Source organism: Oryzias latipes, chromosome 22 (genome assembly GCF_002234675.1).
Source record: "Oryzias latipes chromosome 22, ASM223467v1".
In the NCBI taxonomy this organism is placed as follows: domain Eukaryota; kingdom Metazoa; phylum Chordata; class Actinopteri; order Beloniformes; family Adrianichthyidae; genus Oryzias; species Oryzias latipes.
This window is the reverse complement of record NC_019880.2, coordinates 17,206,850-17,228,279: the sequence shown is the minus strand read 5'-3', so window position 1 is coordinate 17,228,279 and position 21,430 is coordinate 17,206,850. Positions and strand designations below refer to the sequence as shown.

Here is a 21,430-nt window from a genome sequence, read left to right as displayed (position 1 = left end):
AACCCCAACCTACCGGTGCAACAAAAATGGCGAGCAATATCAGAGCAATCCAGCTGTACAGTTTTCAGCCAGATACCAGCTCGGACGGGTAAACAAAGACGTATCTATTTGTCTGCAAGTGGATGTATCAGATGGAGAGGAGTAGGGAGCTTGTGCCCAGCCCATTGTTTTTTCTCCATCTTCATTGAACAAAGAAACACTCAGAAATGCAGTTTAAGCTTAACTTTCTTATGTTTATGTTTCTTTGTCATACGAGAAATGCCACAAGAACATGTTGAACACCAAAAACACAAATTTCATTGGAGTGGGTCTTTAAAGCAATGAATAATACTCTGATTAAGTAAAATATATACCTTTTACCACTTTTTCATGCTATATATGAGCATGTTAATCCTGTAATTATTGATCATCAAACTTCAAATGCACAATTAATTAAATAAATTATTTCATTAATAAAATAATAAAAAATGACACCAATGAATGTTTCTGTCTTAAAGAAGCTTAATAAATGGATAAAACAAACACTTCAACTATGGCTACTGTGTGTGAGGAATTCCTTTTTGGAAAAGTTTTCCGTTTTAAACTGAATGGTTCTTATTTCTAACCTTCTAAGACTTTCTTTTTACTGTCATCAAAGTATTTTTCCTTTTAAAGGTGAAATCCCCTAAAGTATAAGCATTATGGGTCACCATCATGTTGGTTTGTCTTTGTCATCATTCTCACTTTCACACCCGCCGCTCAAGGGAAGCATGAGAGGAAGAAGGGTGGGGGATCACAATAGACCCCTCCACTACCTGAAGCTTGTGAGCGGCGGCGGGCTATGAATCCAAAAGCACAGCGGGGGGACACACTCACGGTGACGCACCCAGCAAACAGAGTCTGTTGCCTGACCCGGGACAACCAGACTGCTTCCCGCAGAGCCTGGAGCCCGCGGCTCGCTGCAGGAACACCGAAAGGTACCGTGCGCAAACTCCGCCAACGTGTGCGCCGTTTCCTCCGCGCGCTTTTGGAGACAAAAGCCAGATGAGTGAAATTGGGGGTATTGGGAGAGGTCAAGTCAGCGGTAAATTCAAGAGGGACGTGTTTGTTTCTGAAGTGGGGAAAGTGCATGAAAGCACGCGCGTCCTGTTTTGCGTGGGACAGCGCATGCATATTTAATAGCTGAGTGGGCAGCGGTAATTCTCAGAGCCGGATCAGCAAGTGGGCGCGCAGATCAGCTGAGCTGGTCCCGCTCTGCAGCAGGCCTGGATGAATTCATGAAACCTTGATTGCTGGGAGATAGAAAAAAGTGGGAAGTGGATGACTGCAGAAAATTTAGAAAAGTCTTGTTTTTGAAACGCTTCTTTTTCATTGGCTGCTGCATAAAATCCTAAAAAGAACAAAAAATAGCTCTAATTTGTTGGTTGATCGTTGTCGCCGCGCTTTCAGGGCTGGAGAAGTGAGTGGATGAGAGGCATAGACGCTCATAAACAAAGCCAGCACGTTTCCGTCAGGCTGCAGCTGCTCAGCATCACCGGCAGCGGATCGGGGAGGGTTCCGAGCACATTTGGAGCACCGACGACGCATGTGAGCGCCGCAGGACTGGAGCAGTCGACGCGGATGATGCTGACGCTGGTCGTTAGTGGTTCCGGAGGAGGACGTCGCTGTTGAATGAGAGGCGGAGGCGCTGTCCCGGGTGCTGAAAAGCAGCCGGAGGTTGTTTTTTTTGTTTGTTTGTTTGTTTTTGCCAAGACGAGACGATTACGCATATGAGCCGAATGTAACCCCAGTCAGCACAGCAGTTCGGCGGTTCTCACAGCTCCCACGGCCTGAGTAAATGGGACCGCACATCGTCCGAGCGTTAGAAACATGGAGAGATTTGTGCTGCTCGTCCTCGGCTGCCTCGGCGTCTCTCGAGTCACGGCGGGTAAGTTTTCCTTTTATGAGCCTCGCGGGGGATGAACGTGAGCCCCGTTTATGACCCGAGTAAGAACGGCTTAACAGCGTGCGTGCACGGGTTGCATCGGCACGTGAAGATATCAGCTTCACATTTGCGATTCCTGGTGTGTTTTTTTTTTTTGTGTGTGCAAAAATACCGCTAATATATAGACAACTGGACTGAGACTCCCAGACAATGATGGTGGGAGAGAGAATGACCACACAGGTGGATCACTGTGAGGATGAACTGACCTGTGGCACACTACTATATGTGCATGTGCACATGTGTTTTTGATGTAAGCCAAACTGACCTTTTTTGTCTCCTTTCAGCCAGATTTTTGAGTGACTGCATCCCACAGATCATTGTTGAGCAGGATTGTCAGTGTGGAATGCGTTGGTGCTCATCATTAGTCATTTTTAGTCAAAGCGTGGCTCTAATGAACTGCTTCTGGACACAGGAAACACATAATTAGCCTGCAGAGGAGTGACAGCAGCCCTCTCTCATGCCAGATCCATGGAAACGCCACTGACGCGTGCTGCTCCTGCCTGAGTGCTTCTTCTCCGGCATGTACTGTATGAGGACATCCATAAAACATGCCTTTTCAGAGCCCCAGCTACACATACGGATGAAGCGCATGCACCTCTGGGTCCCACTTCACAGCCTTTTCCACTCAGGATGGAAGCTGCTGCTCCCACACATGCAGGACGCTTATTGACACACATCATTTAATTGCACCCTCTCTGTGTCTGGCCTTTCTTACCCCAAAAAAGAAAACAATCTCTTAGAGATATTGTAAAGCATTTAATGTCACAAGCTCTATTATAATAACAGCTGGTAATTTAAGTGCCTCTTATGATCCTGTCAGTCTCTCTTTAATGTTCCTATGGTAACAGATAGTTTTGATTATTAGTGACATTTAAAACCCACACATTATCATCATGTAATGACACTACTTTGATTAAAAAGTCTATTAGGCATCTAGCATAATTACAGGAGTCCAAACAGAAATGTTTGGGTTTCAATTCAAGCCCCTCATCGTCTCCATATAAATCATTCAGTGGAGGTTGTTATTATGTAGATCCTGCTCCATCCCTTATCCTGTAATCATCACTGTTTGATTATTTGTCTGCCTGTTTTTGAGCGGGGGCTCTCCGGAGGCTCAGCCCTATGAAATACTAGATGTGCCATAACAAAGACTAAAGCAGGAAAACGATAAGAAATAAAGAAAAGATCAAGCTAACCTGACTGGGAGCAAAAAGAAATACACCCAGCATAGCCAGAATGGGAAATACATTTTAAAAAAAGACACAAAATGTTTAAGAAGTCAATCAGAAATAAATCTCTAAAATTTGAACATGACAGTTTAAAAACAGTCATAAGGATATTTTTACAAAATGCAGAAAAAAGTCATTAGTTGTTAAAAATACATGATAGTATTGTGAATGGCATTTTGTTTTTAATTTACATGTAGACGATTATTTGGTACAGATATGTGCAAATAGTCTGTCTCAGCAGCACATTTATCAAGTAAGAATATGAATTCTGAATGGATGTTTGACAGGAAATATCATAATCATAAAATGAATCAGGGGCATTTATATTGAGCATTTAAATATTTTCACTAGTCTCGTCCAGGTTATATATTCTGTTTGCTCAATGAGTAGTGTTAAAACTAACATTGTGGTGAAAATAAACAGCCAAATAATGGAAAACTCTTATGCAGCCAAAATATGTACATTTCCAAAGAATAAAATTCACCCACACACACAGATAAACAGTTTTTATTCTCTTAATTGATGTCAAAACTAGATTTAAATAAAGTTTTTCAACTTTCAAGGACTGTAATTCAAACAGCTGTCTTTAAAGGTGCCGAAATGATTTTGTATGTGAAGAAAATTCACCTTATTACATCCTTTTACAAATACTTCTTATTGGTTATTATTATATATGATCAGAAAAATGATGAATAGAAAAAAATGATCAAAGCTACAGTATGATTACAGAACTCTGACAACACAAATGTATGTGCTTGGTTCATGTGGTCAAGCCTCTAAACTAAAAGGTTAGGCACCGTTACGCAAAATGACAAGTTTAAAAACACAACTAAATTACATTTTCCATCCCGAGGTCCATCCAAGGTCAAATGTCAGGACGGATGACAGATCTTATGACAGAGATAACAACCTGGACGCTTGATTTTTGCCTTCCAGCTTTATTTTCCCGTTGGTGTAAAATCAGGCCAAACCGATGAGGCGGAGTGGCAGCGTGAATGTACACAATAGTGACGTCTTTACTGTCTCTGTGTTTATGGGGACTCATAAACGACGCCTGATCTTGGGGAGGGGAAGATAATGTTTCAATTCAGAGTGTTTAACAGCTCTGTAAGAAGTTCATCTTGATGAGGCCATAAATCCTGAAGGGCAATTTTGCCGCTCCTTAACAGTTGTGAGTTTGAAGATTGTGAAGCGAAGAAAACGGATGAAGCGATTGACGATGTGAGCGCTGATGTGAAGAGGAAGAAATTCAGATTTAGTGAGTCTTTTTGTAATTACGAGGTAAAGAAGGAGAAGTCTGAGGGTATTTAGCCTTTTTGGCAGACACCTGTCAGGTGATGCATCCTCTATGAGTGGAGTTCAAATTATCTGTCAGTTGTTAGGCACCTATTGTCTGCAGGAGGCAATAAAAGATTTATGTTTGCTGGGAAGTTCTGCACACCCTGAAAGAGCAAAAGTCCAATTAGTCAGAGAGAAAAAGAAAACAAATGTTTCTTCAACGCTCCAATACAAATTACACAAAGTGTTGAAGGGGTTTCTGGCGTGTTCACTTGAAGAATAAAACTATCTCTGGGTCCAGATGTCAGTGATTCCAGACAGCCTTCAGGTCAAACTGCTTAATATATAGATGAGCGACCGCTGCTGAGCAGACACGCAATCCATTTCCAGAGGCGCCGGATGTGCAGGTTGCATAGTCACGCTCAAGAGAAAAGTTTTTTTTGTGGTTCTCTTAATGAGGTTCTGGTTGAGTTCGTGCATGAACCCTTTAGACCTGCTGGCTATCTGAGGCAGACTCTTTACTGGGGAACTGAATCATCACTGTTTCCACGGGAAAGGTGTTTTAAAATGGAGGAAAATGGAGTTCAACTGTCTGAAACTCTTTGTTATGGTGCCATGGAAATGACATTAAAAATAATCCCTCAAAATGCGAATTTGTGGCCTCATATTAGTATTTTGTGGTCACAAATGAACTCAATTGTGCACAAATTTAGCATTTTGTTGGCACAAATTAGAATTTTTTGACACATTTTAATATTTTGTGGACACAGATTAGCAAATAACTCTATTATGCACAAATTTGTATTTTGGGGGCAAAGAGTTAACAGTTTGTAGGCACAATTTAGTATTTTGGCAACAAATTTGTATTTTTTGGGCACAGTTTAACATATTGTGGGCACAGATTAGCTTTTTGTGAGCACAAATTTGTATATTTGTGGGTACAATTTAGTATTTTGTGGGTAAAAATTTGTACTTTGTGGGTGCAATTGAGCATTTTGTGTGCAAGAATCAGCTTATTTTGCACAAATCTGTACTTTGTGGGTACAATTTGGTATGTTTTGGGTACAAATTATATTTTTGTAGGCAAAGATTAGCATCTTTTGCAAACAAATGATTGTTTTGTGGATATAATTTATGGGGTCAAATGAGTGATGGGAATTGATTGATTAGTGTCCACAAAATACTAATTTATGTTCATAAAATGCCATTTTGTGCCCAAATTGCTAATAAAATGCTAAATGTGAAATGCTGTGCACAAAACACTCATTTATGATTACAAATTATTTATTTTATGACTGTGTTATGTGGTATGACTATTTAGTGTGAATTTTATTCTTGTACTTTACTTTTTCTTTAAAGTCTAAGTATAAATTATATTTAATATAATGTATATTTTTTAGAGACCGAATGAATGAGGCACTAATCACTGAACATTTTAAATTTAGTTGAACTTGTGAAAATGACTACAATAAATCTAATCTGATCAAATTATTAATTTGAGGGAACAATTTATTGTGTTTTTTATGAATGTCATGTCCAGTGCTCTGTGGTTTGTACATTTAGTTACATATTCATTTCCCATTCGTTTTTTAGGACTTTTCAGGTCTTCTTTAAGTCTTACTGAGAGACTTGGACTGGTAAACAGAATTATTGTAGTCAGGGTTTTTCTGTGTTTTCTTCTACGGCCAAAACCTGCATTTTTGTCTGAGAACAGCAGAGGTACTCTCCTTTTTTATTTTTCCATTTCCTAATCTTCCCGGCCTGTCAGAAGGAGGAGCGATAAGAAGCCATTTCCACACAAGAACAGTCGAGTGTCAGTATGGGCGCTGCTGCTCTTTCCTTCGGCACCGTGTTACTCCCTCCTTGGTTTCATAAAGCCTTTTTGAGTTGTTTGAGAGCTCACCAGTGGCTTAGCAAGCAGCAGATGAAGAGAGCGATGGCCCTGCGTTTCAAAGCAAAAGCTCAGATGTGCAAAAGGATTCTGATCTGGGGGTAAAACAGGGATTAGGACCAAACAGAACACAAAAGAAACCTCATTCCTCTTCCACACTCTCCTCTCATCCGCTTGTGTTTTTTGGTGAAAGTGGGAGTGAAACGCAGATTAGAGGACAGATTGCTGGCATGGTGTGGACATAGGGTCCGTGGGAGAAAGAGGTGGCGGTGACAGCTCTGTGACGCAGTGCTTCTTCTGCTGTCCAGGTCTGAGTAACAGCAGGTGGAGGAGCATCTCAGCTGCCATCCAGGGCGAGTGAACGGCTTAAACATCCCCCCACTCCCCTCTCTGTTTTTAAAAATACCACATCATCTCGTCTGTCATTTCGATTCCAAAAGGTTCCATGTCTAGCTGGATTTCTCATGATGCCAAAAATCCTCACATTTAGAGAAAAACAGAAAAGATTCATCATGTAGGGAATCTGGTGTGATGATAAAAATGAATAGGCTTTTTAAATGTCTGTAACCCTTGTGCTATCCTAGGCACTTTGACATTGGGAGTTGGGTCATCTAGACCCACTAGACGGTGCTCTGAACCTTTTTTCTTCAATGATTTGTGATCTTTACTGGTGTCCATGGATTACATGAAATCTTTCCACCTTTATCCACCTTTGTCATGGTAGGGAGAACACGTCAATGTAAGGGTGGGTCATCTAAGATAGCACAAGGGTTAAAAAGACATTTATGCTAAGATGTACAAAAGTTGGTGTGATCAAAGATCTCTTAATCTCTTTGCTAGGAAGAATGCTTTTATTTGAAGTTTATTTTTTGATTCCACATGACACAAGTTACCAAATCGGTTCATTTTTGTTAGATTCTGTTTTGCTTTGTCATTCTGCTGATCTACTCCAACATCTGATGGTTCTATAATGTGGAATCTGTCACTCTGTGAGTTCACCTTATGTGGCCCCGCTCATTTTATGGCATCCCTTTTTTTGATTAAATCTCTGCTTCTCAGTGATTCCTACGGAGCCAGTGTCCTGACATGGAAAAAATAAAATATATCTCGTTCCCACAAATTAATATCTTGTTCCCACAAATTAATATCTTGATCTCACGAAATAATATTCTGTTCCCGCGAATTAATATTCCGTTCCCACGAAATACTATTTCATTCCCTTGAAATGATTAATTTGTGCTAACGAAATAATTATTCACGTCATAAGTCATTCATAAACATGGATTTGCTTTTTGTCCTGCTGTAAAAGCCGCTTTCAGCAGTAACTCCCGTGTCTCTGTGACCCACATTCATTCGTTCAAGAAAGGAAAAAGAAAAACAAGAATGATCAATTTATTATTGTCTCGATGAATATATAAGAAAAAGATAAGATTTAGGACACCTAGGCTTGCTGCTTCGCCATATGATTCACCGGACATAGCTCCTAGCTCCGCCGCGGAGCTCTTTTGCTTGTCATGCTGGCATTCGGACAGCTGACTGGCCGGTAGACAGACAGCCAGCTGATATTGTAGTTTATGGTCGGATAGGAATAATAATATTCAGGACTTGTCTTTTTTTAACATACTCTTTAGCAGTCGCTTTACATATAAGGCCGGCAGGCTACATGCTACCTAGCCCATCATTAACCGGTTATTCACGTCATAAAGCATTCATAAACACGGATGTGTGCAATATTTGGATTGACAGCAGACACCTTCACAAATGTATTTATTTTAAAAAGCATCGGTTATCACATTTTCATGTCTGGGTTCATTCACATCCCGGTATGATCTCCGTCCTGCCGCAAAAGCCGCTTTCTGCCGCTACTTCCGTGTCTCTGTGACCCACATTCGTTCAAGAGGGGAAAAATAAAAACATTATAATAATATTCGGGACTTGTCTTTTATTTACATACTCGTTAGCAGTCACTTAACATCCAAAGGCTACATGCTACGTATCCCATCATGCATCACACATATCCCATCATGCATCTCGACCAATCACCGTGGTCCTATAACTGTGATGCGTTCAGAGACAATGGGACATGCTACGTGCTATGATGCTATGATATGCTACGTAGCATGTAGCCTACTAGCATTCGGATGTGAAGTGACTGCTAAAGAGTATGTTAATAAAAGAAAAGTCCTGAATATTATTATTCCTATTCAACCCTAAACTATAATATCCCATACTGCACCTAACTGGCCGGTATACGGCCAGTCAGCTGTCTGAATGCCGGCATGACAAGCAAAAGAGCTCCGCGGCGGAGCCATGTCCGGTGAATCGCTATGGTTGGCGAAGCAGCAAGCTTGTGCATCCTAAATCTTATGATATATTTCTTATGTTCATTGAGACAATACTAAATTGATCATTGTTGTTTTTCTTTTTCCTTTATTGAACGAATGTGGGTCACAGAGACACGGAAGTTAAGATAAGATAAGATAAGATAAGATATTTTTTTATTAGTCCCACGATGGGGAAATTTCCTTATTGCGGCAGCAGTACAGGAACAGAGAGCAGTATATAAAAGAAAAAGACTATGGAATAAGTAGAAACACCTATATACACAATATACACACATACATTCCAAAATTACCACTTACCACATTACCACATTACCACTGAAAGCTGCTTTTGCAGCAGGACGGAGAGCAAATCCGTGTTTATGAAGGACTTATGACGTGAATAATTATTTCGTTCACACAAATTTATTATTTCATTTGCACACTTTTGTCATTTCGACGGAACGAAACAGTATTTCGCGGGAACAGAATATTATCTCGTGGGAACGGAATATTAGTTCGTGGGAACAAGATACATTTTAATTTTTCCATGTCAGGACACGGGCTCAGTAGATTCCCACTTAAAACATAGAGGGGAAAAAAGCCTGTTCCAGAAAACTAAACTTAGTTTAAAAATTGAAAAAAAATCAAACCCTATATAAATTGATGTAAAACTGTCTTGGAAAAAAAAGATTGTTCTGAAACACTATTCTGGCAGACACAAAAACCTGAAAGTTTGGCTTTTTTAAGAAAAGGTGTTTATGAATGCTTCAATGCATCATGGCAAAAATAATTTATTTTCAGTTAATTTGTGGTGGAGCTGAAAATAAAAGTTAAAATAAAAATAAAAATTTCATATTTAAGATTAAATTTTTATTTAAATTATTATTAGTTTGTTATGTAAGAATTAATTTCTTTAAATGAAAGCTCTTATTGTATTTAAGTTTGTGAAGAGTTTTTATTATTTAAATTTTTTTTTTTTTATCATGAATAAAAAAAAGAATCAATATTGGATGATATTGTGAATCACTTCAGGAATTTGGCATAGAACCCAGCTGTAGTATTTAGATTCATGGTCTCTGTTGTCCTTTTTTTCTCCCATGATTCTTTGCGGGTTTTTTTTAATTTTTGCATTGTATTTCCTCTTGTCATACATTTTAGCTTATACTGAAATCTCCTTAAAAGCTGCAATGGCGTCCACCACCAACACAAAATGTTGGCGCAAACAGCCACTGACCCCAGATAAGAACAACCACGACCCATCTTTCACATTCATTTTAGATATCTGACTGCCTCTACAGAACCTTTGTGGCTTGATCTTCCAAACGTCCACTTTCTTTTTGTTGACCAAATGCAGATTAGGAGTTTTTAAAGCAAAGCAGTTCCATCCACAGATGCGGAGCTTCACTGGTTTTCAAAGGTGGATTCAGGTCAAGAATAACTCTCAGCTACACCTAAAGCTGTTTAGGTTCCTGTTGGATCAAAATAAAGTCATAAACTCTATAGAATTTGAACTGTATTGGAAATGTTAATATTAATACATGTATGTGCAGCATAAAATGAAAAAAAAAAACTTTCCAATGATTCCCTTTTTTAGCGACTCGTTTCAAACCTTGATTTTTGTGTCGCGGTTTTATTTTGGTTTGATAGATGATTTATGTTTTAAGAAACGACAACAACATTTTTTTTTTCATTTATTTATTTTTTTATTTATTTTTAACTTGTCCTGTCCAACAGCTGGGCAGACAGATGAGAGCTGAAGGCCTATTGTGTTGGACATGTTTTATTTTAACAACAGGGGTTATTAAACTTCAGACAAACCAGAGGTATGACTGAATAAACCCCTTTTGTAATCGAGGCCAAACTTTATTCATTTTAATCATATTTGAAAATGTTTTGCGTTGGACCGGACTGAAAAGGAAAGAAGGGAAGAAGAGAGAGGGATGTTGGGGGGGGTAGGAGGGTGATCATAGGAGGGGGGGGGGGGGTAAAACCATGAAGCAGCATAAAGCAACAAGCTACTGGATGTTTATCATTACGCTGAGGTTCAGATGTAATACAAATCTCAAAGGGCGGGGCCTGTCCACACACACACTCAAGTGTTATAAACACACCTGCTAGCTGCAAAAAAAAATCCTGAATTAATTTTTTTTTTTTTTGAAACTAGAAAAACTTTAAATTCAGGAAAAAAGGTTTTTTTTATTTGTTAAGTAAAACTTATAACAAAAATAAAAACTTTAGTTAGCCATACACATGTTTGACACTTTCATTGTAAACGTCCCTATTCAGTACGGATGCAAATATTCACTTTTCACATGATTCCGTTCAATTGTGTAAAAAACGGTTCGGTTTTAAAGACGGAATTGTGGCGTCCCTTAGACCGATCACTCCAAAAAATGAGTGGTTTTTGTTCAGTTAACGCATTTGTATTTGTTCTGAATTTTCATCATAGCTGCATCTCCAAAAAAAATTCCCTTTGGATAAATATTAAAGTATTTCAGAGTAGACCAAGGATTCCTCCTCTGACAGTTCTCCTCAGCAGCTCAGCAGAGCATCAAAGCACATGTTTTCATGGCTCTGGTTGATGGTGTGATGTGTGGCGCCCCAGATGGCGTACTTTGCATTCGAGCAGCGTGTTGCACAGGTGGGCCCCCAGGCGTTTGGACTCACACAAATACCCATTCACAATGACGCACACCCATCTGCTTAGACAAGTCGTGTCCAGGACAAAAAAGAAAGAAAGGGAGACTTTCTTTCTCTGCTAAAATCTGGAGTACAAAGGAAATGTTCTCTTTAAAAAGAAGACTCAAAGGGAGCATACATGCAGAGAAATAGCAGGCAAAAATTGGTAAGCCCATGAAGAAGTAATGTCAGAGCCATGAAAGGGCAAGTCAGAGTGAAAATGATAAAAGTATCATATTATTCATGTCCCTCTATCCCCACCTGCCTGTCACACCAGTCCTGTTCTCTGTCAAGTCATCTGCCCGACTGGAGGAACTCCACAGAGAGGGAAGTTACCCTGGGTGTGAAGTGAAAGACAGCGAAAGCGTGTTATGAAGTGCTAATATCATATTCATAACCTCATATCAAGCTGTGAGCTCCGGTAGAATTATCAGCTCCGATCTCATATTGGTGCCCTGGCTGGTCTGAGTCTGATTTCAGAGCAGATTTCATTAGCTACGGGTTTGTCAAATCTGCCTCACGCCGCTCTGCCGCCTTTTTGAATTAGCCGGCTTGCATTCTCTTCGTACACGATGCTGAATTGATTTTCATACCCTATTTTTTGACATTTAATTAAAGAAACGGGTGTGTGTGTGTGTGTGTGTGTGTGTGTGTGTGTGTGTGAGAAAGAAAAAATGTATTCCATCTAATGGAACGATGCTGTTTCGCAGCCCCACCCTCTCCACTTCAGTGCACTTCTGGCCGGCAGGGTTGGAAAATTCATTTCCCAAGAGTAAATAACTCATTTCTCTACAAATGGATGAATGGGCCCTCAGGTGTGATTATTTGACGGCACTTAGCTGCTGTGTACAGAAGCAGGCTGGACCACAGAGAACGCCTCGCAGCTTCCAAAAGACACCAACAGGCAGCTAAAATCCAAATTTCACACCGAATTCAAAACTAGACAGGTTTTCTCTTTTCACCCACCGTCCTCTGGCTTCAGCTCGCTTCTCAATAACTGTCGGTTACAGGCTTTACACAATAGGAGGAGCTGCCAAAAACCCTCAGCACAGCGGAGGGAAACAGCAAGACGCAGACAGACGTAAAGAGAAAACAGGCGGATGTGTGAGGAGGAGGTTTGGAACCAGGCTTTCGGAGCGAAAGAGAAAAATAAAGAAGTACCGCAAAACGAAAAGGATCTAAATCTCTTCTCTGAGGAGTTGGGCGGAGGCTTAAAACAAGGGGAGTGACGGGGGGACGAGGAAGTCCACAGATGTGTGACATTTGAAGCAGTGGAATAGAAAAGAGTCGGCTTGGAGGTGCTTTCACACTAGAATTGATTTGATTGGGCAGGTCGTGCTGAAAAGGTTTACAGCTTTTCTGCGGTTTACTTTTGCTGGGAATGCCTGGAAACGACGCGTAGGTACAAAGGAAACAAGGGAATGTAAAGAGGATAAAGATAAAAACTAGCATGTGTGAAGCGTTGAGACTAAAATTTTAGTGTAAAATGACTTTTTGTGGGAACAAAAGTGTGAGATGTTTGTGTTTAATTCATTGCAGGACCAGTAGCTTATGTGTGACAGCAGACTAACTGCACTAAATATAAATCCAGAACAAAGTTTTTGAACTCAATCTTGGCTTAAATTGTTAAACTAAATTTTCCGTTAAGCCTCATAAACCCAGTCTGAATAGTCCCTTAGTGCGATTCTGTTGAGTTAATGGACTGGCGACCATCCAAGGTGTACGCCGCCTTCACCTACCAGTGACTGGGATAGGCTCCAGCAACCCCGTGACTCCAAAAGAGATTTGGAAAATTGACAAAATGACTAAACGTATCAAACCTATTTCAGATATTAAGTCATACAGTGACAAAGGAAAAAACAAAGTTGTAAGAAGGTATTTTAACTTTTTTTTACAGGTTTTACATATTTACCTTTTTCTTTTTTTAGAAATCAAATCAAGTTTCATTAATAAGGCACTTTTCATGTAATAGAGTGCTTTGCACATTAAAAACATTTTTCAACTTAAAAACTAAAATCAAAAATCTTCACACACACAAATAAAAAACAATAAAAAGAAAAGCAGAATTTGATCTTTACTGACTTCTGGTAAAAACAAATCAGGAATAATGGATTCAGTTCAGTCAGCTGAAGAAAACTCAGCCGACATGTTCTCGTGTTCTCTGTGAGTATTTTTTTGAAAATTAAAAAAAAAATCATTTTTGAATCAAACAAACGACTGGTGTGATGGAGAAAGACAAGCTCACTTCCATGTTGCACTTTTTCTTTTTTTTCTCTTTTTTTTCTCTGAATGTTCAGAAGACTTTTGGACTAATTGTCACCACCTACTGGTGGAGGCTGAAAATGCAGTTAAATTGCCAATATTCCTTAAGTAATTGACTCACTGTGTTTATTTGCATTTTAGCAGTGTTGTATAATATTCTACATTTTTGTACGTTTATTTGAATTAGTGTGTTGGGAGGGGGGCAGTTTAGTTTCATGTGTGCAGCCACACCCACTTCTTTAGGAAGGCCATTGCCTGTGGGTGAGTTGCTTATGAAGTAAGCAACATGGCTCTGGGTTATTAAACTAATGTCAGATATTAACCAGGTGCTGCTGTGATCTGAGCTGTCTCCTCCGTCATTTGCAGCAGATCATGAAAGCATCCATACTGCTCTATCATGGCACAATATGGGATGGATTCAGCAGCTCACACTGTCACGTGTCGGGTGGTGGAGCTGCAAAGCCCAGACTGCTGCCGTTACCACTAATTACTCTAGCTGCTAATTCCCCTGCAGGTTCAAGCACACCGGCAAAGTTTTAATTTACCCCACGACAGAAGAGTTTCTTCAAACACATTTTTATGTTCCCACCAGCTGCGCACCACAGCTTTCATGCTCACCGATCATTTACTTTTTGCCCTTGTTAGTCTTCAAATGAATTAAAGAGGAGAACAAACGCTGGAGGCCTGCGCTCGTCTTTTGAAATGCCAGATGAGGGCAGAACGTGATGTTTTCACTTTAATGCACAGCCGAGGCTGAACCGGCTCAGAGGTCTGGATGCGGTATGAACTCATGCACAGTGAATCACAGTTTCAGGTCACACGGGTTGTTTTCACAGGCTTTCCACACAAAACAACTCACCTCCTCCATAGCTTCCTATGTACCTGAATGAACTGCACTTTTCGACCTCTCTTGCAGCTGAGATCATTTTTTTACACGTTCGCTAATTTTTCTTGTTTGTAAGTCGCTTTAAATGAAAGCGTCTGCTTAATGCAAATGTAACCGAAAATCGTTTGCACAGCAGGTGTTTGGATAATGGATGGCTAAGTGATGGCGTTACTAATGTGCATAATAATTCAGTTGAGTTCAAGTGGACCAGAGGATGACAGTGTGACACTGTGCCAGCCTGCACTCTGTCAGAAACATGTCTTGGACCGGTAGAATCCTCTGTTAGATACGCACAGAACATGATTCAGAGCAAAGACAAGCCTGCGTGAGCTCAGATATCAAAACGTGCCTTTGATCAGGCAGCTAATAATGTCTCACTAATGTCAGATAAAAGCCACAGACCTGAGCTCTGGAACAGCATTCACAGAGCTGACGGGATTGGTTAGATTTACCAGGATGAAAATAACAACCTGCATCTGACTTTTTATGAAATTGCTGTTTCACAGTGAATTGTTTTCCATGTGAAATTATTATAACTATCAATAAAATGGAAGTGGGACCAGAATGCAAAATATTGCAGGTATCCTGAGGCTCCACAATCAATTAAAACGCCTGAAAAAGCAGTTACTGCTTCGGTAAATAAAACTTTATTGATTGTCATAAAATCATCAGTTAATAGATTTATCCAACACGGGAAGAAATACCATCTAAATCAACAAAATGTCTTTTCTATTAAGTATTTGAATAAAATAGGATTTTGACTTTAAAAAGAAAAAACGTAAAATATGAAGGTTTTCAACATCTTCTTTGAAGGATCACGAGATTTAAAGAAAAATGCTACATAAATCCAGTAAATGATAACATACTTTATTGAAATGCAAAAAAGCTTAAAATTACAGAAAAACTTGGGAAAATTATAAAAAAGAAAATTGTGATATTCTATACTTAAAGAAATATACATGTTTGCTGAAAAATAAAAGACCCACTCCAATGAAAATTGTGTTTTCAGTGTTGGGGGTCCTACGTTCACACCGGGCATGTGTCACACATTCACAAACACACTAAACTCACATTCCTGAACATGTGTTTAGCCCATGGTGTTCACACTTGGACAAGCAGGGATGGGCTTCTTTTTTCTTCTTTTTCTACTGTTAACTAGCGCATCTCCACCACATTCAGTTGGAAGAGCTTTGGTGCGAAATGTTGAAGTGGTGCAAATCTGTTGAATCTCTCTCCAGGCTTTTTATTTCACAGCTCTAGTTTTCAAACAGTTGGTACTTCTGTGATTAAAGACAACACCATCCATACTTCACTACCAAATCCGAGTCCCTGATTGGTCGAAGTTCAACCTTGCTTAACACATGTTCAATGGCTGTGTGTTTTGCATGTAGTGCTTGAAAACAGTCTTAAAAATTTGCAAAGCTACGCAGATTCTTCATTGGAAGTGGTTGCTTGAACAGGATTTGGCGAGGACAGTGTGAACGTAGCGTCAGGTCGACTGAGACATTAGGAGAGCTTCTACAAAATAAGCCACCGTTCTCCATGTGCTCATAAAGTCCACGTTGTCAGATGTTCTCCCCTCCAGTGTCCACATGTTCACACTCACACGTCCTCTGTCTCCCTGAGATCTCTAATTAAAGGAGGACATTATGACGCTGTCACGCTCCACACACTTTCTGTGGGACAGGCTTCTCACCGTCACTTTTGTCAACTGTAAGATAACAAACACACACACACACTTAAGAAAAAGAAAACAACACAGGAACATCCGTCATGCTACGTCCGCCCAAAGTCACCCTCATGTCTCAGGTAGAGTGTGTTCCTCTGAGAGTTTATGAAGACATCTGTCTGGTGTTTCATTAGAGCTGACTCTGGCGTCATGTGGATATTTAAAGACCACGGTCACAGCCTGCGTCCTCGCTCTTTGTCCTGCAGTGTGACACCGCCATGCAGAGGACAGACAATGATAAAGTGAAGCAGCTGAACCAGGAGGACGTTCCAAGAGCTTTTTGTTATGTTGCTTTATAGCAAACTAAGGAGAACCAACAAGGACATTTGCGTTTTAAGAGCTGCACCCTCACCTCTGCAATATCCCTCCTATAACTCGTAATAATATAGTCTACCTGCACGGATGCATGAATTATTCATTTGAAGTTGGCGTTTAACCAGCAGAAAACAGCAGTGAAAGCGGTTAAGAAGGGGGGGGGGGGGAATGATGACAGGGCAGCTCCAGAATTTCAGAATAAACTCTGTTGTTGATTTTTGGAGCATTGTGTCCAAGGTTACATTAATGAAATAAAAAAAACAAAGCAAATATTTGCTCTGGGACTTCTGTCTGCTGCTGGGAAACATCCCAAAACTTTAGCTTTAAACCAAAAAACAAACCCGTTCACAGGAAATACCATCATGCAGAAAACTCAGAGAATTCCAGTTTTTTAGGATAGAAATGGATTAGTTCCCATAAAAAGGCCGTAAAGTGTTAGTTTGGTCAAGTCAAGCAGATTAGAATGTAAAAAATACAGGGCAATCGTTGGAACTGCATTTGTTCCATCGCTTGAACCAAACCCTCCATGAATAAATGATAAGAGGAAGTGGAAGCAGTGGGTGGTGTGGAGCTCAGAAGTGAAAGAAAATCACTCAAACAAGCATTAATGAAGCCCTCACAAGAGGTAGTAAAGCTGGAGCAGACTTTTGCCACATCCTCAATACAAAAAAAACAACCAATAGTTTAATTTTATGATAACTTAACCCCTTCACCCCTGACTTTATTTCTGATCACATAAAAAATGTTCTTCAATGTTTTTTCTGTTCAAGGTGATGCTAATATAAGTGGAGTCCTGGATTTTATTTTACATTGTGAATTAGCAACATAGAGCATGAAGGGGTTAACTTTCACCCTAATATTCAAATGAAAACTGTGAAAATGAAAAGTTTGCTTTTACATACACTTGGTTGTCTTGTGTAGATTTTATGTCATATACCATCATCGCTTATTAAAAGAACTTTATGATTGGATTTTTTGGGTCATTTGGGCCTCCAAAGAGACCTGTGCGGTTTGAACTGTCTTCACTTTTGCAGTGACGCCTTTAAAGACCCTGTCAAAACAGTGTTTTTAACATGTTCTTCTGGCATTTTCTGATGATAGAGGACTTATGTAAAAGAAAATTAAGCCTAAAATTGAATTTCTGAGTATTTCTTTATTCAAATCCTTGTAAATCAGGAGCAAAAACAAAAAAAAATACAGTTTGAAAAAGAGCATATTTGTGACGTAGAAAATGCGCTGGGCAGGCCACAAGCTCCCTGCTCCATTCTGAGGCATCCACTTGCAGACAAATAGATCCATGTATGTTTTTTATTTTTCCTTGTCTGAGCTGGAATCTGGATCAAAACTGCACGGCTGGATTGCTCCAATGTTGCTCGCCATTTTTGTTGCACCGCTTATGTTAGGTTGGGGGGTATGAGGGGCTGTAAGCCAGTGGGAGAGTGCGTGAACAGAGATCTCTCAGCAACAAGGGGGGCAGAGCTGCTCCATGCCAAATGTACCACCCACAACCCAGACGACAATTTCTGCCGCTTTGCAGAAACTATGTCCTAGAAAACAACAGATTTTGGATTAGGGCAAAAAAATGGCACAATCATAATTAAAAGACCACTGGGAACACTTTGAAAATAGATCTAAAGATGACTGGAATGGGTCTGTGTGTGCACTCTTGTTTTTTTTTTAGTTCCTTAACATCTTGTCTCTTAGTGTTTTTTTTTTTTTTTTGCTCTTTTAATAAAGATTAATTATTTTGAAGGGGGAGCATAGATTATGTCAGTGTCAGGAACTGGTGGTGAAGGACCCAAAATGCAGGAGACCAGGTGTGGTGACAAAAACCAAAACATGACAAAACCATGGGAACAACAAAAAAGTCTGACAAAGCAGAACAGAAGAGATGACATGACAAGGTAAAACTGAAAACCAGACTGAAGCTGATTAACTACATCAAGACCTTAACCTGGTGTGACTGAACGGAAAACAGAACATGACAAAAATCTGAAAACCCAAGCACAGAATCCTCACAGTCAGATTGTTTTGATCGTTTACTTGCAAGAGCTCTCTCAAGGTAATATGTAAAACTGACTGGATCGATCTGTTAATTAATGCATTAGGGAAATGATTAGTTGATCTGCAAAAGCAGCTTTAAACACCAAATTTATTCAGTTTGCAAAATTCATCAAGCAGAAAGTGAGACTGTTTTCGTTCTGGTTTCCCTTTGCAGAACACGAGTGTTGGTCCGTGTCAGAGCCGTACACTGAAACTAATGTACTTCTCCCAGTAATGAAGCAAACTGAGAAATGAGCTTTTACCTGCAACCTCTTTAGGCTCCACAGCCTCTCGTGTCTGTCTGGCAAAATTAACAGGTGAACAGAAGGTAGTAAACAAAAGCAAACCAGCTCCAAACACCACAGACCCCCCCCCCCCCCCCCCAAATCTGATGAAGAGATGTGGCAGGTCCTGTCATCTGCTGTTACTTAAGTCATTCATCAAAGCGTCAGCTGTGGGCTGAGAGAGACAGGAGCCTGCTCTGACAGCAGAGTCTGTGCTGCTTTGTCCTGTAGGCCATGATGCTTGTCCAGGAGTGAGCGTGGAGCCGTTCGATAGCTCGTCAGCGCTGTCTGATTGTTTTAATTAGATTAAAGTCCTCCCAAAGGTCTTTGGCCTCATTCTGAGAGACCGCCTCCTCTAATCGTTGTGAACTTCTCCGCATCCTTCCAGCTCAGAGTTCTCCTGCTTTTTCCAGCTCTTAACCTGTCCCAATTGTTTTAACGAGTTAAAATGTTTTCATGAAAGTTATTCAACTGCACTTTTTTTCAACTGCTTTCACCTTCTGACCTGCACAGCTTCACCATCAGATGTGTGGGACCGTCTCGATCTACCCATGCAGCATCGCCGTGATCAAGGCCCTTAAAGCCACATGGCGTCTAAACTTTTTACAGAGAGCAAATCCTTTCCATCTCTTTCAGATCAAAGAGAGGGCATGTTTGAGCTTTAATTAGGCTGAAAAGCACGCACAACTACACACATGATGGTTTAAAAGACATGTTTTTGTCAAGTTCGTTTTCCCGCATGTTGGAGCTCAGACCCTGGAAGTTGCAGGAAGCAAATGTGACTCTAATGGGGCTTAATGGTGGGAAATAAAAAAAAGCATCATGTTTATTTCTGCAGCTTAAGTATTAGTTTAACTTTTGCACTGAATTTCTTTTCAAATTTGAGCTTTTTAACTCAGTTGAGGAAATCCACCAAAAAACTGCAATATCACATTTCTTTGAGATAGGCTACAGATGGCATCAATTATGAAAAATTGGGTAATTTGGTAAGTTTTTGCTCACTAAAATGTTTTTTTTACGATGCAAAAATATTTTGCATTCCTTCAATTAAAAAAGGAGTCATTAAAAAATAACAATGACAATAATAATAACTTTATGAAAATAACAATATTCTGTCATACAGGTTGGAAAATTAGCAAAACCTTTCCTGCCAAAAGTGTTTTTAAGATTTTATGGAAGGAGCCATTTTGAAATGAGCAAGAAAAGACCTTCTACTGCCCCTAGTGGAAAGATGATGCACTACAGGGCAAAAAACATGACTCAGTTCTTTACAGCAGCTTTTTAGGTAAAGTTTGGATCATGCTGCAGATAAAGGGGTCTCGGAAATGTGTGGATCAAACATAATATAAATGGGTATATACGGTTAAAATGTATTTCGAATCTTATGGCTAACAATTAGTCAAAAGTCAAAGTCAAAGTCAACTTTATTGTCAATTCTTCACATGTGCATCACATACAATGAATCGAAAATCCGTTTCTTACTCTTTCGTGTCTGTTCAGTAGAAGAAAAATAAAAACAAAGTATACGTTTAGAATAAAATAAATAAGTAAAAAGAAAGAAAAAGATACAATTTACAATATACAACATAGGCAATTTGCCATAAAAGTGCGAGTGCACTTAAGGCAGTGTCTCAAGGCAGCGGGGGGGGGGGGGGGGGTTCGTTTGAGCACTGTTCATGGGGGGATATGGGTGGTGGGTAGGTGGAGAGGGGAGAGGGTGTTTAGCATCCTGATGGCCTGGTGTGTGAAACTGTTTCTGAGTCTAGTGGTCCGGGAGCAGAGGCTCCTGTACCTCCTCCCTGAGGGCAGAAGGCTGAACAGGTTGTGTGCAGGGTGGTGTGCATCCTTGATTATTGTTAGTGTTTTTCGGGTGAGGCGGGTGATGTATAAGTCCTGCAGGGAGAGGAGTGGTGTTCCAATGATTCTCCTGGCTGTGTTGACTATGCGCTGCAGGGCTTTCCTGTTGCTGTGTGTACAGCTGCCCCCCCACACAGTGATGCAGCTGGAGAGGATGCTCTCGATGGTTCCTCTGTAGAATGTGGTCATGATGGCTGGTGAAGCACCTGATCTTTTTAGTTTCCGCAGGAAGTAGAGACGTTGTTGTCCTTTCTTTGCCAATGATGTGGTGTGGGCGGTCCAGGAGAGGTCCTCACTGATGTGATGTGAACCCCCCCCTCCAGGCCATTGGTGAACAACAAACAGCACATCCAGATGGCTTCATCATTCTTGCCGGAGACTTCAACCACGCTGATCTCAAAACAGTCCTTCCAAAATTTCATCAGCATGTGCACTTTCCAACAAGAGGAAACAACATACTGGACCTTGTTTACACTCCTCACAAAAAAGCTTACAGAGCAACCCCCCTCCCCCACATCGGAACATCAGACCACCTCAGTGTTATGCTAACGCCTGCATACAGACAAAGGGTGAAACTTGCCAAACCAGTCTTGAAGAAAATAAGAGTGTGGCCAGAGGGAGCATCCTCTGCCCTTCAGGACTGCTTTGCAACAACAGACTGGGACATGTTTAAACAAACTGCCACCTACA

At 40.3% G+C, this 21,430-nt stretch overlaps 1 protein-coding gene across 4 annotated transcripts in view; it reads left to right on the top strand.

The window, feature by feature from the left end:
* The first annotated feature begins 656 nt into the window (after positions 1 to 656).
* The window catches only part of fndc5 (fibronectin type III domain containing 5), a 39,310-nt gene continuing 18,536 nt past the window's right edge, over positions 657 to 21,430 (top strand). The window contains exon 1 of one of the 4 annotated variants that reach the window (XM_023951770.1): positions 657 to 956. In XM_023951770.1, the coding sequence (XP_023807538.1) occupies positions 821 to 956 (136 nt within the window). In that variant the 5' untranslated portion in view covers positions 657 to 820. Of the gene's footprint in view, positions 957 to 989; positions 1,907 to 21,430 lie in introns of those variants that run through there. The other 3 variants (XM_023951768.1, XM_023951769.1, XM_020713847.2) reach the window with 3 other exon arrangements.